Source organism: Hypanus sabinus, chromosome 9 (assembly GCF_030144855.1).
Source record: "Hypanus sabinus isolate sHypSab1 chromosome 9, sHypSab1.hap1, whole genome shotgun sequence".
Taxonomy (NCBI): Eukaryota; Metazoa; Chordata; class Chondrichthyes; order Myliobatiformes; family Dasyatidae; genus Hypanus; species Hypanus sabinus.
The window spans coordinates 30,235,964-30,253,722 of NC_082714.1; the positions used below are offsets into that span (position 1 = coordinate 30,235,964).

The window sequence follows — 17,759 nt, forward strand, 5'->3', positions numbered from 1 at the left end:
GGGGTACCTCCTATCCTTGGACCCCCGCTTGAGGTCCGTTCCTCGCCCAGTTTACAGTATCACATCCTCTCTCTCTCACCCCCTCGCGCCGATCTCCCCAAAAGCCCGCCAACAATAGTTTTACAGACTCAGAAGAAAGAACAACATTAATCCCAATTGGTTAACAAAGGAATACAATTCTCCTTATCAGTAAATTTTAACCCAAACAAGCTTCCAGTACTCTCTCGCAACAAAAAACATTCCTACTTTTAACAAAACAAAGAAGCCATTCCGAGTAACATACACAGTAACAATGAAAAAGAAGATACCCCCTTTACACAATAATATCCCACATGTATTTAGGAATGAAATTTGAGTAGTACAAGTATTAAAGAACAAGATGCTTTCACTTACTTTCTGCTGCCCAGTGTCATTGGTAGAACAATTCAGAAGGATGACAAATGTATTGCAGTGCAAGCAGAGCTCACCATTACTGATGCACTGTTCTTTTAAGTAAACTTTTCATATTCTCAATTGCTTGTTGAATTTATAATTTACTGTTAGCAAGTCTTTCTGTGGTGATATTTAGGACCAGTAGCCCATTACCCCCTGGAGTTTAGGGCGACAATGAAGGTTGTCCATCTCTGTCTGCCCTTGGCCATCTTCTGTATTATGCCCCAGGTTTGGTTGTCATTTCATGGTTTGTACATTTCAAGAAATGATTTGGTTTTGGCAGTGTTCAGGGCTTCCTTCATCATGCCAGTAGCTTCCTCTTGGTTTTTCCTGCTGTCAGTCATGCAGATCCCAGGTGGATATCAGGAATACCACTGCACACAGATAACGGGATTTTTCATTGCTGTTTCCGTAATAATTTTCTTTTGACAAGCTAGGGTTGGAGCCCTGAGCTGAACTCCCAAACCTGGAGGACCAGTGGACCAGTTTTAGCCTGGCCTCGACCTTTTGACCTGTTTGGCATGGGTGACCCTACCAAGAGTCAAAGCACAAGGCCCTGACTCCAGCCGAAAGAGCTCTCCAGGTCATTGAGACACTCGTGCCTCCAAATCCTATGACAAGCTTGTGATCCTTTTGGAGGATATCCTTCAATATTGTCACATGAATATAATTCATTTATCTGAATGATGGCAATTTAAATTAATCTATCATCTGTGGCTGCTGGATGAAACATTCCAGATTTTCACTGCTCTGTGGGTAATAAGGTTTTCAATTTCACATAGAACCATAGAACATTACAGCACAGAAACAGGCTTTTTGGCCTTTCTTGGCTGTGCCGAACCATTTTTCTGCCTCGCCCCACTGACCTGCACCTGGACCATATCCCACTGCTCATCCATGTACCTGTCCAAGTTTTTCTTAAATGTTAAAAGTGAGCCCTCATTTACCACTTCATCTGACAGCTCATTCCACATTCCCACCACTCTCTGTGTGAAGAAGCCCCCCCCCCCCCCCCATGTTCCCTTTAAACTTTTCCCCCTTCACGCTTAACCCATGTCCTCTGGTTTTTTTCTCCCCTAGCCTCAGTGGAAAAAGCCTGCTTGCATTCACTCTATCTATACCCATCATAATTTTATAAAACCTCTATCAAATCTCCCCTCATTCTTCTACGCTCCAGGGAATAAAGTCCTAACTTATTCAACCTTTCTCTGTAACTCAGTTTCTCAAGTCCTTGTAAACTTTCTCTGCACTCTTTCAGCCTTATTAATATCCTTCCTGTAATTCAGTGACCAAAACTGCACAAAATACTCCAAATTTGGCCTCACCAATGCCTTATAGAACCTCACCATAACATTCCAACTCTTATACTCAATACTTTGATTTATAAAGGTCAATGTACCAAAGCTATCTTTACAACCCTATCTATCTGTGATGCCACTTTTAGGGAATTTTGTATCTGTATTCCCAGATCCCGCTGTTCTACTGCACTCCTCAGTGCCCTACCATTTACCTTGTATGTTCTACCTTGGTTTGTCCTTCCAAAGTGCAATACATCACACTTGTCTCTATCAAACTCCATTTGCCATTTTTCAGCCCATTTTTCCAGCTGGTCCAGATCTCTCTGCAAGCTTTGAAAACCTTCCTCACTATCCACTACACCTCCAGTCTTTGTATCATCAGCAAATTTGCTGATCCAATTTACCCAATTATCATCTAGATCATTGATATAGATGACAAGTAACAGTGGACTCAATCACTGTGGCACACCACTAGTCACAGGCCTCCACTCAGAGAAGCAATCCTCCACTACCACTCTCTGACTTCTCCCATTGAGCCAATGTCTAATCCAATTTACTACCTCCCTATATATACCTAGCGACTGAATCTTCATAACTAACCTCCCAAGCGGGACCTTGTCAAAGGCCTTACTGAAGTCCATGTAGACTACATCCACTGCCTTCCCTTCATTCACTTTCCTGGTAACCTCCTCAAAAAACAAATAGATTTGTTAAGCATGACCTACCACGCACAAAGCCATGTTGACTCTCCCTAATAAGTCCCTGTCTATCCAAATATTTGTAGATCCTATCTCTTAGTACTCCTTCCAATAATTTACCTACTACCGACGTCAAACTTACCAGGCTATAATTTCTCGGATTACTTTTAGAGCCTTTTTTAAACAACATGAGCTATCCTCCAATCCTCTGGCACCTCACCTGTAGATACCGACATTTTAAATATTTCTGCCAGGGCCCCTGCAATTTCAACACTAGTCTCCTCCAAGGTCCAAGGAAATACCCTGTTAAGTCCTGGGGATTTATTTACTCTGATATGCGTCAAGATAGCAAGTACCTTCTCCTCTTCAGTCTGTATAGGTTCGATGACCTCACTACTTGTTTGCCTTATTTCCATTGACTCCATGCCAGTTTCCTTAGTAAATACTGTACGGATGCAAAAAACCATTTAAGATCTCCCCCATTTCTTTTGGTTCCATACATAGCCAACCACTCTGACCTTCAAGAGGACCAATTTTATCCCTTACTATCCTTTTGCTCTTAATATACCTGTGGAAGCTCTTTGGATTATCCTTCACCTTGACTGCCAGAGCAACCTTAAGTCTTCTTTTAGTCGTCCTGATTTATTTCTTAAGTTTTTTTTTTGCACTTCTTATACTCTTCAAGTACCTTATTTGTTCCCTGTTTCATATACATGTCATACATCCCTTTCTTCTTCTTTATCAGAGTTCCAGTATCCCTTGAGAACCAAGGTTCCTTATTCTTATTCACTTTGCCTTCAATCTTGACAGGAACATACAAACTCTGCACTCTCAAAATGTTTCCTTTGAAGGCCTCCCACTTACTAATCACATCCTTGCCAGAGAACGACCTGTCCCAATCCACACTTTTTAGATCCATTCTCATTTCTTCAAATTTAGCCTTTTTCCAGTTTAGAACCTTAACCTGAGGACCAGATCTATCTTTATCCATGATCAAGTTGAAACTAATGGTGTTATGATCACTGGAACCAAAGTGTTCCCCTGCACGCACTTCCGTCACCTGTCTTAACTCGTTTCCTAATAGGAGATCTAATATTGCATCCTGTCTAGTTGGTACTTCTATATATTGATTTAGAAAACTTGCCTGAACGCATGTTACAAACTCTAACCCATCTAGACCTTTAACAGTATGGGAGTCCCAATCAATATGTGGAAAATTAAAATCCCCTACTATCACAACTTTATGTTTCCTGCAGTTGTCTGCTATCTCTCTGCAGATTTGCTCCTCCAATTCTAGCTGACTATTGAGTGGTCTATAATACAACCCCATTAATGTGGTCGGTCATTTCCTGTTTCTCAGCTCCACCCATATGGACTCAGTAGACAAGCCCTCTAATCTGTCCTGCCAGAGCACTGCTGTAACATTTTCCCTGACTAGCAATGCCATCCCCCCACCCTCCATCCCTCTGCCTCTACCACTTCTGAAAGAAAGATTGGAACCCTGGAACATTAAGCTGTCAGTCCTGCCCCTCCTGTAGCCAAATTTCACTAATGGCTACAATGTCATAATTCCATGAGTTAATCCACGCCCTCAGCTCATCAGCCTTCCCCACAATACTCCTCACATTGAAATAGACACACCTCACTTGCATGAACTTTTAACATAATTTATTTTCACCCCCCCGCTCCACTGTCTGCTGTGGCACTCTGGTTCCCATCCTCCTGCAAATCTAGTTTAAACCTTCCCCAATAGCACTAACAAACCTCCCTGTGAGGATATTGGTCCCCTTGTAGTTCAGGTGTAACCCGTCTCTCTTGTACAGTTCCCACCTGCCCCAGAAGAGGTCCAAATGATACTGAAATCTGAAACCCTGCCCCCTACGCCAGTTCCTCAGCCACGTGTTCATCCTCCAGAGCATCCTACTCTTACCCTCACTGGCACGTGGCACAGGTAGCAATCCTGAAATTACCACCCTCGAAGTCCTGCCTCGAAGTCCCACCAAGCTCTCTATACTCACTCTTCAGGACCTCCTCACTCTTTCTTCCTACGTCATTGGTACCGATGTGTACCATGAGATCTGGCTGATCACCCTCCCACTTCACAATGCTGTGCACATTATCAGAGACATCCCTGACCCTGGCACCCGGGAGGCAACAAACCATCCGGGAGTCTCTGTCACAACCACAGAACCTCCTGTCTGGACCTCTAACTATCGAGTCCCCTATCACTACCGCTCTCCTCTTCTTCCACCCTCCCTTCTGCACTGCAGAGCAGACTCAGTGCCAGAGATCTGGCTGCCGCAGCTTGTCCCAGCTACATCAAACCGCACCCCCCACCCCCCAACAGTATCCAAATCGGTATACTTGTTGAGGGGAATGGCCACAGGGGCCTGCTGCTTTGATGTAACTACCTCCCTGAAACTACTATCTATAAAATTCTTATTCTCCCAAATGATCAGGAGATCATCCAGCTCCTGTTCCAGTTCCCTAACGCGGAGATGCAGCTGGATGCACTTCTTGCAGGTGTTGTTGTCAGGGACACTGGAGATCTCCCTGACTTACCACATCCTGCAAGAGGAGCGTTCCAACATCTTGCTTGGCATTCTCACTCCTCTAAATGAACAAAACAAAGCTCACCAAAACCTACCTGAAACTGCTCTAGACCTAATTTTATTTGTTCAAGATTTCTTTCTCTGTGAAAGTATACAAAACCAACTTCTTGCTTCATTGTTTAGTTGTTTAAACGTTGATGTGATCAAAGTCCTAATGAGTTGGCAAGAAAATGCATGAGTACGAAAAAAAACAGTAATTGAAAGCCAATTTTGAACGTTACCATTTGCTATATGGGAGTGCAATTAGATTTTTGCCCCTCAAGAACCGTGTTGACTTAAATTTGTCTTATTTAAGGTATTGTAACAATGAATGCTACATGCTAATTGTTTACAAGTTACACTATTTTAAAATCATTAGTTTTAAATTGCCTCACTTGAGGGCACTCGCAAGACATATGAAACTGAATTTTGAAAGGTCATCAGCAGTCAGTGATAACTAAAATATTAATATATATTATATACCTATCAATGGTTTAAAAGTGTGTACTTGACTAGGGGAAGGTTTTGTAGAAATTAACTGCTTTTTCAGAACCTTGATTATGCCAAATTGACTGATTTGTTCATCTGACACTTAAAATCAGGTTTAATATCACTGACGTATGTTGTGAAAATTGTTTTTTGAAGCAACAGTACCTTGCAATACATAATAATAAAAAACTATAAATAACAATAGAAATAAATATATATATATATAATTAAATTAAGGAATTAACTTTTAAGCAAAACATTAAATTAAGTATATACATTAAATTAAGAACAAAAATATAAGGTTCGCTGTCCATTCAGAAAATCAATGGCAGAGAGGAGAAACTGTTCCTGAAGAGTGAGTGTCTTCAGGCTTCTGTACCTCCTCCTTAATAGTAGCATTGAGAAGAGGGCATTTCCTGGGTGATGGGGGTCCTTAATGATGGGTGCTGCCTTCTTGAATCATCATCTTTTGAGCGTGCCATGGATGTTGGGGAGGCTAGTGCCCATGATGGAGCCGATTGAGTTTGCAACTCTCTCTGCAGCTTTTTATAATCCTGTGCAGTGGCCCCTCCATACCAAACTGTGATGCAACTGGTCGGAATGCTCTTCACGGTACATCCAAGTACAGAGGCCCATGTTTTGCAGTTTGTTGATTAGAACTATGATTGCATTGAATGCTGAGCTGTAATCAATAAACAGCAGCCTGATGTAGTTATTGCTATTGTCTGGGAGACCCAAGGCTGAGTGGAGAGCCAGTGAGATTGCATCTGCTGTAGACCTATTGTGACAATAGGCAAATCACTTTGGATCCAGGTCCTTGCTTAAGCAGGGGCTGATTCTAGTCATGACCAACCTCCCAAACCACTTCATCACAGTAGATGTAAGTGCATCTGGGCGATGGTCATTGAGGCAGCTCACCCTGCTCTCCTTGGGCACCGGTATGATTGTCACGCTTTTGAAGGAGGTGGGAAGCTCTAACTGAAGCAGTGAGAAATTGAAGATGTCCTTGAACACTTCTGCCTATGTTGGCACAGGTTTTTAATGCTCTGCCAGGTACACCATAAGGGCCTGTGCAGCTACTAAGCATGATTTCAACTTTCCTGCCATCTTCCTTCCTCTACCTACTATAAAACCTGTTTTATTTTCCAATTCTGACAATATGTCACTGACTTGAAACTTTCTCTCCACTGATGCCTTTTGGCTTGATAACTGAACTGAATGTGTTTCTATTTGTTTTCCAACAGTTAACTTTAAGTGTCACTTGTCAAGGACATTCTTTAATTTGTTTTTTTATGCTTTAGGCAACAGCAAGAGCTGACACGTGACCCTGTCATACTTAATGCTCTGATGCATATTTGCAAGACAATGCATGACTCTGTCAAGTAAGTTGCCGTTCTTTGTAAAATTCTTCATAGCGATTGCTCTTATTAAAATATTAAGATGGATCGAATGTGCTAGTGCTTCTGTGGGACTTGCCTATGTTTTCATGTTGGAGCCCCAAAGTCTAGAAAGTAAAATCTGATATTTTGATTGGATAAAAATTTATCTGTGTGCTTGTTAGAAAACCAAAGTTTTGGTCATAGCTCACCCAATGTGGGTAGTGTAATGTTCTTGATACATAATTTCACTTTTTGTAGTTTGATGTAATATTCTCAAATAGCATATAAAATATTATTTTGATTTATATGGTAGATAAGTGCAGGTATGGCAGTAATGTAATTCCTAAATTGGGCTGGCTAAGATGCAGAATTTACAATGAATATATTCGATTATAAGAATGCCCCAACAAATATAATGAATACCATTTTTTATTAATTGCTTAATGATGATCATGGGAATCATGTTCCAACTATAGCAATTTACTTTTGATATCTGAAGTACAGAATTGAATTATTTTTTAATTAATTGGCTTATCAATAATTAAAAGTTTTTCAAATTTTATAACCAGTTGTCATAGAATTTTGTTTTTGTCTTAATCAGCATCTTAGGTTAAAATAAGATTCAGTTGTGATTCCGTTTGTTTTGCTTATTTTGCCCAGATAATAAGTTATGAATTAATGGTGATAATTATTATAAAGTATTGCAAATACTTTCTGTCTTTGAAGTGCTTTAACATTGGAAGATGAAAAACGGAGTTTGGCTGCGTTAATAAATGGATTTATCAGAATGGTGAGTGGTGAATATTAATTTCCTGGTTGTGGATGCTGCTTGTAAGGTTAACATTTATTGCTTATTGAGCATGAAGATCTTTTTCAACCTTTACTGTCCTTCTGCTAAAAATACTTCCACAGTGAGTATTAATCTGAATGCAGAAAAATAAAATTCAATACTTTTTTCATAGCTGCAATCCTCATGTAGAGTATCTTCTGGAAATACGAAGTGATTTTTAAAGAATACATATCATTTGAACTCCTGGTGGTCTTTCTCTAGATAATCTCACATTAATGTACATCACAGAATTTCTATATAATCTTTATTGCAACACTTCCTCACAATTCGATAGTGTTGCTCTTATTGACAGGTTGATTTTAATTGATGAGGTATATTCTACTATACTGTTAATTGTGATTGATCTCAATTCACCAATAACAGGTTTTTAAGCACTACAATAATCCACAGTCAAGAATCAGAAATAACTGCATTTTTCTCTGTAGGTTTCATTTGGTCGGGACTTTGAGCAACAGCTAAGTTTTTACGTAGAAGCCAGATCAACATTTTGCAACTTGGAACCTGTTCTTATCCAGCTGATCCATGTGAGTAGAAGTGCACGGTTTAGTTATGTCAGTTTAGTTAAGTCTGTATTCGAGCTGAGCTACTGTGAGTTCCATTAAATCTTAAAACATGTGCTTGGCTGTGCCAATTCCTCTTATAATACAGGTGTGCGCCGCTTAACGTCCATTCGGACAACGTCTGATCGCGCATACATCCTTAGTCACGATTGGAGAACGTGACATAGCGGATGTAACCAATCTCATGTATCCCGCGTCTTTTGAGTGTAGTAGCGTTATCTCTCTGTTTAATTTTCTAATGAAAATATTACCGTAAAGTGCAGCATGGCTTCCAAATGCAGCAAAACCACTCCTAGTGATAGCAGCAGCAAGAGGCACAGGAAAAGTATTGATTTGGAAGTGAAACAAAAAGTTATTTAACAATGTGAAGGTGGAAAACCAGTGAATGCTATTGCTCGGAAATTAGGCATGTTGCACTCGACAATCACAATGGTCCTGAAAAACAAAGAAAAAGTTGAGGAAGTTAAGAACAGAGATGTGGATGATCCTGATCCTCTTTGATAAATTGTGTGTGATATAAGCTAAGAAAGTGTTTACATAGAAGTTTAAAAAGTGAAAAAAATTTAAAAGTTTAAATGTATGTATTATAGTGTACAGTATGCAGATTTAGTGTAAGCATCGTGGACATTAAGCGACGCATACCTGTACAACGTTTGATACTATTTTGTTTTCAGGTTTGCACATCTCAATTATTGCAGGAGGGGGCGCTGTTAGTCATTGTTTTTATTCAGGACAGCTTTGTTTACTGAAAATCAATGCTTTTTAATGCTATGAAAATGTTATGAATTATAAATCCCCATTCAGTGAATAGTTTCCATTTGACATTCAACTTATATTTGGACCAGATTATATCACTTATGTTCTACTGTTCTATTTCAACTGATGAGCAGCTAAAGGAATTTTTCATCTTTATTTAAGTTTAACATAACTGTAGTTTTGATTTGATAGACTTAAAACCACAGAATATTAACGATCCATTAGAAAGACATATAGATGATTTGTAAGCTGTTTATGTTTTTCTGTAGAGTGTGAATCGACTTGCGATGGAAACAAAGAAAGTCATGAAAGGCAATCATTCCAGAAAAACAGCAGCATTTGTAAGGGTTAGTGCCAAGTTTAATTACTGCTTTCAGGAATATTGACAGTTTAAATTTTGCTTTGAAATGCAAGACATGTAGTCTTTTTTTTTAACAACTGCAACTTTATTTATGTGATGTTATATTCTGTACACATCTCAAATCCAGCTCTCTACGTGTGTTTTTTAATTAATTCTTAATAGATTTCTCCATATATTTTCCAAATAGTTCTTCATCTACATGCCTGTCACAGGTCTACACAACCACATGGGTCATCACAGCTGAGTCCTCTCCCTTTTTTGCTTGTTTGCTATACATGCACACTTTCCGAAAGGAATTGTAGAATAGCAGTCTTCTTGGCTACGGTTTTATTTTTGTATCAGGGCGCAGGAGGGGGTAAAAACAATGGATCTGATTTCAATTCTTGTAGCCCCATTGCTGTCTTGATTGAGGTAACCTAAGTACAGGCTCAGGATTAAAACTCGTACAGAGGATAATCACAGAAGGAAGAATTACTCCTCTCTCTTTCCTTCCTCAAGAAGTAAGCAAAATTGAACAAATAGCCGGAAAGAAGAGAGGTGCTGCTGCTCCTATTTTGGAATCATTCGAACAGCTGTGCATTCCTGTCTTTCCCCATCCCCCAACCCCCTTTCTGTAGCCTCAAGCTATTTTTCTGACTAAGCATGATTAGTAAATTAATAATCTTGCTGCAGCGGCTGGTGTAGTACAGACACAGAATGACCTTGAGGTCCAACAAACATGACAACTAAGGTACAGAGCTGTGGAGAAGTGGGGGGAAATAAAAATGTGCAGCTCTGACAGTGAGTTGATCTTCATTTTAATGGTGGTGTTTGTATATGTCAAAGTTTATTTTTAATTGTGATTATTCTAAAGTTGTAGTTTCATGCTATATTGCAACAGTTTCTGTCCTTTTTAAAAAAAATGTGAAGTGTTAATTTTAAAAGAAACTTGCTTTCAAATCTAGCAATTCTCCAGAAAGTGAATAAAGAATTGACTAGATTAGAATCCCAATTGTTATATTAAATCAGGAATGTTATTGAATCATCAATTTCTGAGTTATATAATATTTTAACATCAGACTCATAAAATAATGAATTACTTTAACAAACTTGGACAATACAAATTTCATATCTATTTAGTGAATGGCATGAAAAGCACATAAGACTGATGAGAAATAACAACTGAGAAAAGAAGGTTCTCCCAGTGACTGCGTGGGTTTCCTCTGGGTACTCTGCTTTCCTCCCACAGTTCAGTGATGTACCATCTGATAGGTTAATTGGTCATTGTGAATTGTCCTGTGATTACACTAGGATTAGATGGGGGATTGTTGTGTGGCATGGCTGGAAGGGTCTATTCTGCACTCTTATCTCAATAATAAATGAATAAACGTGGAAAGGGACAGGAAGCTAGTTGTTTGTAGAAATAATGCATGCACATCATTTGAAACTTCTGAATTTAATAATATTACAGGAATTTGTTAGTATACAGAGGGTAACCATAAGTTGAATTTTCCTAACCTGGGAAAGGCCTATGTTGTGTTATCCATTCTAATCAGCAAATAGCTTTTGAAGTTCTTCATTCTTCACTATCTTTAGAAGTTCACTATTTTAAAGAAGGGTATTGCACATTTTCCCAGATTTTACTCATCTAAGTAAACGTGAATAGATTGAGCCAAGATAAATGGAAGGCAGTTATGTTATAAATATTAATAGAACCTGAAAGGACGATCAGAAATACAGCTGAATTTTATTTTCATTTTCAAAACAAAGAATGAATGTATATTTGTGAAATCTGAATGAAATATTAGAGTTGTTTTGATATACAAAAATATCATAGGTCATCAAAAAATCTGACCCTTCCCTAGCATCGACTTTTAGTCTGCAGCTGACTATTAATATTTATTTTAATCTGTTTGGGAATACAATAGTTAGGGTTTTTAAATGGCGTTGGTCTTGGATACAAGAAGGAATATTAGTGTTCAGTTCAAACATTGAAATTCATGAGAATTCTGAAAGTATTAATAAACATGGTTTACTCCCTATTAAAATTGATTATGTTTTGTAATATTAAGTTTTTCTTTCATTTGCTCTCAGGCTTGTGCAGCATATTGCTTCATTACCATTCCATCCCTGACCAGCATCTTCGCACGTCTCAATCTGTACTTGCACTCAGGCCAAATTGCTCTTGCAAACCAGTGCCTTTCTCAAGGTAAGATAGAAGAGCAAAAAAAAGGCTGCTGATGTATCTGTGTGTAGCAAAAAATGTTTAATATATCTATACATTGGTATCTTCTCAAGGAAGTATAACAATGAATCAGTTGTATTTATCTGAGTTGTTGGATTTTGAATGAATTTAGATAGGCGATGTAATAGGAGATTTATGGTGGACCATTAAAGGTTAAGAGGCATTCTTCATAATTACACTAACAGTATTTATGATTAGTTTTCTTTGAATGTGTCCAATGTAGGAACTGCAGTAGGCCCTGAGATTGCTGCATCACGTGTATTGAGTGATTCTTGAATCAAAAAAGACTTTAGAAGTACTCATTAAATGTGGGCCAGATATTTGAGTTATCATTATGACTTTTTAAACTTCATTTAAAGATTCTAGTATTTAAAATTCAAAAGCTGGTAATCCTCCATTTTAGTGGCATAAAGAAATTCCGAATTTATCAGGATTATTCTAAATATGTGAGAGTTTATAGTTGCAGTCTAATGACTATCAACTGAGCAAGTGGATTAATAATGAAATTGATTCAATGTGTTTTCGTTGTGTACGTTTGGTGTTGAGTAGATCGCGCAGGAATATTACTTATTTAAATGTAACACAAGGAACGCAGATGTAAAACTGGATTCCAGTGAACCAGCATTTTTATTGAATTTTATAGTGTAATCATAGTAAAAGGATATTGTGTGTTGTTTAACACTGCCAATTCATTATAATATGTGTTAAACCATTCATGTAAGCCCACGCAAAATAATTAATTTGAATGCAGACTTCAGATATGTTTGCTGATAATAAAAAAAATAGATTTACACACGAATTCTATTCTGGGAACTGCCTTCTGGTGCCTCTTTGGTTCCTAAAAAAGAGCATCATTTGAAAGTATGTTAGATTAATATGTCTGATTAAATCTTGAGCCAAATGATAACTGGTAGAAATAGGTTTTTAACTCGAAGTGTGATACTTAGTTTTTCTGAAGTAATACTAATACGAATGTATTTGTAATTCTTAAATCCTGGGTCAACCCAGAATGGCAACATTCTCAATTTACAAGTCTTCATAGATACTGCTTGAACTGCTGAATTAGTCCAATTTTTACACTATCTACAACACCATTCTACACTATTGCAAGACTACCCACTTTTAAGTCTTCTGCCAAACTTGCACTTCCTCATCCAAGTCATTTATATAAATCAGAAAGAGCCAGGTTCCAGAGCAGCTCCCTGCAGAACACTACCAGTCCCTGACCTCCAAACAGAATGCACACTATCTACAACCTTCTGTGGGTAAGCCAGTTCTTACCCACACAGCCATGTTATCATGGATCCCATGCCTCACTACTTTCTGGTTGAACTTACCATGGGGAACCTTGTAACAGGTATACCATAAAATCCCAATATACCACATCCACCACCATTGTATCAATTTTTTTGTCACCTCCTTGAAAAACTTAATTTAGGCTCATGAGGCACAACCTATCCCTCACAAAGCCAGTGAGACTGTGCCTTTCAGAATGCTCATAAATCTTGTCCTTAAGAATTCCCTCCATAGATTGCCTACCTCTGAAGTAACGCAATCTGGGCTATAATTCTCAGTATTATCCCTATTACCTTTCTTAAACATCAGAATAACATTTGCCATTTTCCAGTCCTCTGGTACCACTCCTGTGGACAGGGAGGGTACAAAGGCCAGCATCAAAGCCACAGCGATCCTTTCCTCTCTTCCTGCAGTAACCTGTGGTATATCCTGCCCCGGGGACTTATCTGTCATAAAATTTTTCAGAAGCTCTGACATTATCTCTTAATCTCAACATGCAGCAGGAATGAGCTTGTTCTCTGCTGTCCTCATGTTCATTAAAATCCCTCTCATTAGTAAACATCTCTAAGCATATTTCCCCCTGTATCCCTGAACAGTCGAATCTTTACTCTAGGCATCTTCCTATCCTTCACATACATATAGAATGTCCTATAGGTTTTCCTTAATCCTTCTAACTCTCCTCAGTCCCTACTTTAACATCTTCTTATCTACCTTATGATTCTCAAGAGCCCTGCCTGATTTTTACTTCCTAAGTCTTAACTATGTTTTCTCTTGACCAAATATTTCACCTCTCTTGTCAAAAATGGTTCCTTTACCCTACCATCCCTTTTCCTGTCTCAGGGGACAAACCTATCTAGAAACTCATGCAAATGGTCCCTGAACCACCTCCACATTTCTGCTATGATAACATACTGATAACATACTCCAAATTTTTCCTTCCAAGTTCCTACCTGGTTCCATTGTAAGTATCCCTCCCTCAATTAAATATGTTTTTGCATCGTCTGCCCTTCCCTTTGAACATCGCTATGTTAAAAGTCTGGCAATTGTGGTCAATTGTTTGCCCACTGAGCAGTTTATCAACTGACAAGGTTCATTGCTCAGTACTAGATCTAGTATAACCTCTCCTCTAGTTGGCCTGCCCACATACTGTGCCATTAATCCTTCCATAAGTTAATCTTTACCATTTAGAAGATTATCTTTAATAGTATTATGGTCTTTGCTAAAATATTTTTAAGTTTAGTTTTTCAGCAAGCTAGGTATATATAATTTTTGTAACTAATCTATAACTAAAATAATATATGGTGAATATATTCAATGTGTTCAATACCAAGTGTCAGAAATGGAAAATCTTAGCTCTGCCAAAACAAAGCCAAAAGCAGATGTGAGCAAGAAAACATGCTGGATCCCATCTAATGTAATTTTTCTTGCCAAGTATGTTCATTATGTTGTCTTTTCAATTTGCCTTACATTGATTACATGGGTGTGACTGCCTTCATGTCCAAGTTGGAGTTCCTTATTCTCAAATGAACTATGGAGGAAAAAGTAGAAAGAGTTGGCGCAGTATAATTGTACGATTAGTAAGTTGCTGGCAGATTCAATCTTTGCCATGTGTTGAACATCTTTTAATTTTGATACAAATTGATATTTAGTTTTCATTAATTGACTGGATCAATAATTATTGCATATCTGTCACCCTTGATGGCAGAATAATGCTTTGTATCGTCTAATGCCACAGATCATTTGTATATAGTTTAAGGAAAAGCTCTGGTTTAGAGTACATATTGTAGGCATTTTTTTAAGTATCACAGGTCAGACATTGCTAAAAGCATTCACCCTTGCCCTTTCTTATTCTACAATGTTACATTTCTGATTTAACCATCATCCACCTTTAGATTTTAATTACAACATGTGCCTCAGTTTACACTTACAGTGTTAACATTTATAAGACCATTATATATAGACGCAGAATTGGGCCATTTGGCCCATTGAGTCTGCTCTGCTATTTCCTGATTTCTCCTCATATCCCTTCATGCCCTGACCAATCAAGAATCTCTCAACCTCTGCCTTTAACATACATGAAGACTAGGTCTCCACAGCTGTCTCTGGGAAATAATTCCACAGATTCACCACTCTCTGGCAAAAGAAATTCCTCCTCATCTCCATTCCAAAAGGATGCAAATCTATTCTGAGACTGTGTCCTCTGGTCTTAAACTCTCCCACCATAGGAAACATCCTCTCCACAGTCACTCTATCAAGGCCTTTCACTCATTCTTCTGAATTCTAGTGAATACATGCCCGGAGCCATCAAACGCTCTTCATATGACAAGCTGTTCAATCCTGGAATCATTTTCATAAACCTCCTTTGAACCCTCTTCAGTTTCAGCACATATATTCTAAGGTAAGGGGCCCAAAGCTGCTCACCAGTGCTCTATAAAGTCTCAACATTACATCCTTGTTTTTATATTGTAGTCCTCTTGAAACGAATGCTAACATTGAATTTGCCTTCCTTACCCCAGACTCAACCTGCAATCTAATTTTTAGGGAACCCTGCACCAAGACTCTGAAGTCCCTTTGCATCTCAGTTTTTTGTATTTTCTCTCCATCTAAGTCAACCCTTTCATTTCTTCTACCAAGGTGCATGACTGTACACTTCCCAGCTCTGCATTCCATTTCTTTGCTCATCTTCCTCATCTCTGTAAGCTCTTCTGTAGCCTCTCAGTTTCCTCAAAACAACCTGCCCCTCCACCTGTCTTCATATCGTCTGCAAACTTTGCAACAAAGTCATCAATTCAGTCATACAAGTCAATGACATATAATGTAAAAAGAATCAGTCTCAACACAGACTCCTGTGGAGTCTGGCAGCTAACCAGAAAAGGCTCCCTTTATTCCCACTCTTTGCCTCCTGACAATTAGCCACTGCTTTATCCATGCTAGAATCTGTCCTGGGTCTGTAGCTTGGGCCAGGCTCATGTGTGGCACCTTGTCAAAGGTCTTCTGAAAATCCAAGTACACAACACCAACTGATTCTCCTTTGTTTATCCCGCCTATTATTTCTTCAAAGAGTTCCAACAGATTTGTCAGGCAAGGTTTTCCCTTGAGGAAACCATGCTGACTATGGCATATTTTATCATGTGCTTCCAAGTACCCTGAGACCTCATCCTTAATAATCGACACCACCATCTACTACAACAAAATTGCTATCATTTCCCAGTGAGCAAAACGATTCTAATTTGCTTACTGCTTATTTTTCACCAACAGTGACAAAAGTCATTGTTCTTTTTCAACACAAACACACACAGTTGATGTGGTTTAAAAACTGTTCACTCTGAGCACGGTATAGTATCTAATGGCCACACGAGCACATGACTGATGCTAATTAGAAACTATTCGAAAACAGACTCCTGTCCCAATTAAACAGCATAATGTCCCAAATAAGCAGCTGCCCTGATTAACCGATGGCCCATTTAACTGGAATCCATGAAATGTGTAGTTGGAAATAAAAATGAGTTCTTCTTTGAGTTTGGGATCAGCTTCTAGGATCATCCTCCAGTTTCTATGGGTCTGTACTGCTCTCTAACAGACTTTACAGTTACTGCCTGCATTTTTGTGAATTGACAATTAGTGCATTTGTTTGCTGAAGAACTGTTAGTGTTCTTGTATGTTTAAAACGAGTTGGATGAGTTTTTTTAGTGAAGCTGTGATATATAATGATTTTCAAAATATTGGAACTTAGTTCGTGTCTTACCTTTGTAAGTGCTTTACAATTCCTTTCTGAGTGAGGATCAGTGTCACATCTGTGAACTTAAAGCAGTGTATGGTACTTCTGTTTTATAAAGTCGATTCATTCTTGTCAGTCTCATTGGCTGGAGCTGCATTTATTGCCCAAGCAAAACTGTCTTTGAATTGAGTTGTTGGAAGAGTGAGGCTGGGCCTGCAGATTTTATTACTTAAAGAACAACAACCACTCAGAAGAATATTTACAATAATCTGGCAGTTTCGTGTCACCACACCTGTTACTAGGTTTTCAATCCAGGTTTATGTAATTAAGTGCATATAAGTTACCCAGCTGTTATTGATTCAAATTTCTTCCTCACAGTCAGTCATCTGGGTCTGGTAAATAAGCAGTAATATCAGGATAACTCATGTCTTTTTAAGGTAACATCTGAGTTTTGTTTTTGACCCTGCAAAAATGTGAAATGTAAGAGCAAATATGAAGAACTTTGTTATAAAAATAGCAGCGAGGAAATCGCTAACTCACCTGGTGCAGCTTTTATACCTCAAAGCAGTTGTACGCTATCGTGATAGAAGATCAATTTAAGTCTGTACAGTAATTGTAAATATTGGCTACTTTGTTGATGAAAAGGAAAAGGCAAGTATATGCTTCAGTGCATAAAACTTATTTAAAACTATATTTCACAGCAGATCTGAATCTAATTAGATGGCTGTAACTTTACCAATCCTTTTTCACAGAATAAAAGTTCACAGATGTTAAAATTGGCATTTCTGATCTGTTATGAGAGTTAACATGTGAGTCATTTTTAACAATATTTTCTATCCAGCTGCAAAGTACTGTATAAATGTCAGCTAATTTGCAGTTTGGTATGGAAAAAGCTGATGTAGAAGTTAGCTCTGTTGCTCATTGTTCAAACTTTTGTTCACTGTTATCCAAAATGCGTCCCATAAAGTAGGGATTAGCTGTGTCCAACTAAATAGCTGTGTTTCTTTTTTCTTTGTGTTGTTAAATATCACGCTTATTGAGATAACTGACTGCAAAGCAGTTTTTGTTTAGCAATGAGTGGAGTAGTTGCTCATTTATATAAATGCT

The 17,759-nt window shown here is 38.3% G+C and overlaps 1 protein-coding gene across 2 annotated transcripts in view; it reads left to right on the forward strand.

Annotated features, from left to right (window-relative positions):
- The window catches only part of vps35l (VPS35 endosomal protein sorting factor like), a 108,490-nt gene that overhangs the window by 57,489 nt on the left and 33,242 nt on the right, over window positions 1-17,759 (forward strand). For both annotated transcript variants that reach the window (XM_059979409.1, XM_059979410.1), the window contains exons 22-26: window positions 6,810-6,890; window positions 7,614-7,677; window positions 8,163-8,261; window positions 9,323-9,400; window positions 11,488-11,602. In XM_059979409.1, the coding sequence (XP_059835392.1) occupies window positions 6,810-6,890; window positions 7,614-7,677; window positions 8,163-8,261; window positions 9,323-9,400; window positions 11,488-11,602 (437 nt within the window). The remainder of the gene's footprint in view (window positions 1-6,809; window positions 6,891-7,613; window positions 7,678-8,162; window positions 8,262-9,322; window positions 9,401-11,487; window positions 11,603-17,759) is intronic.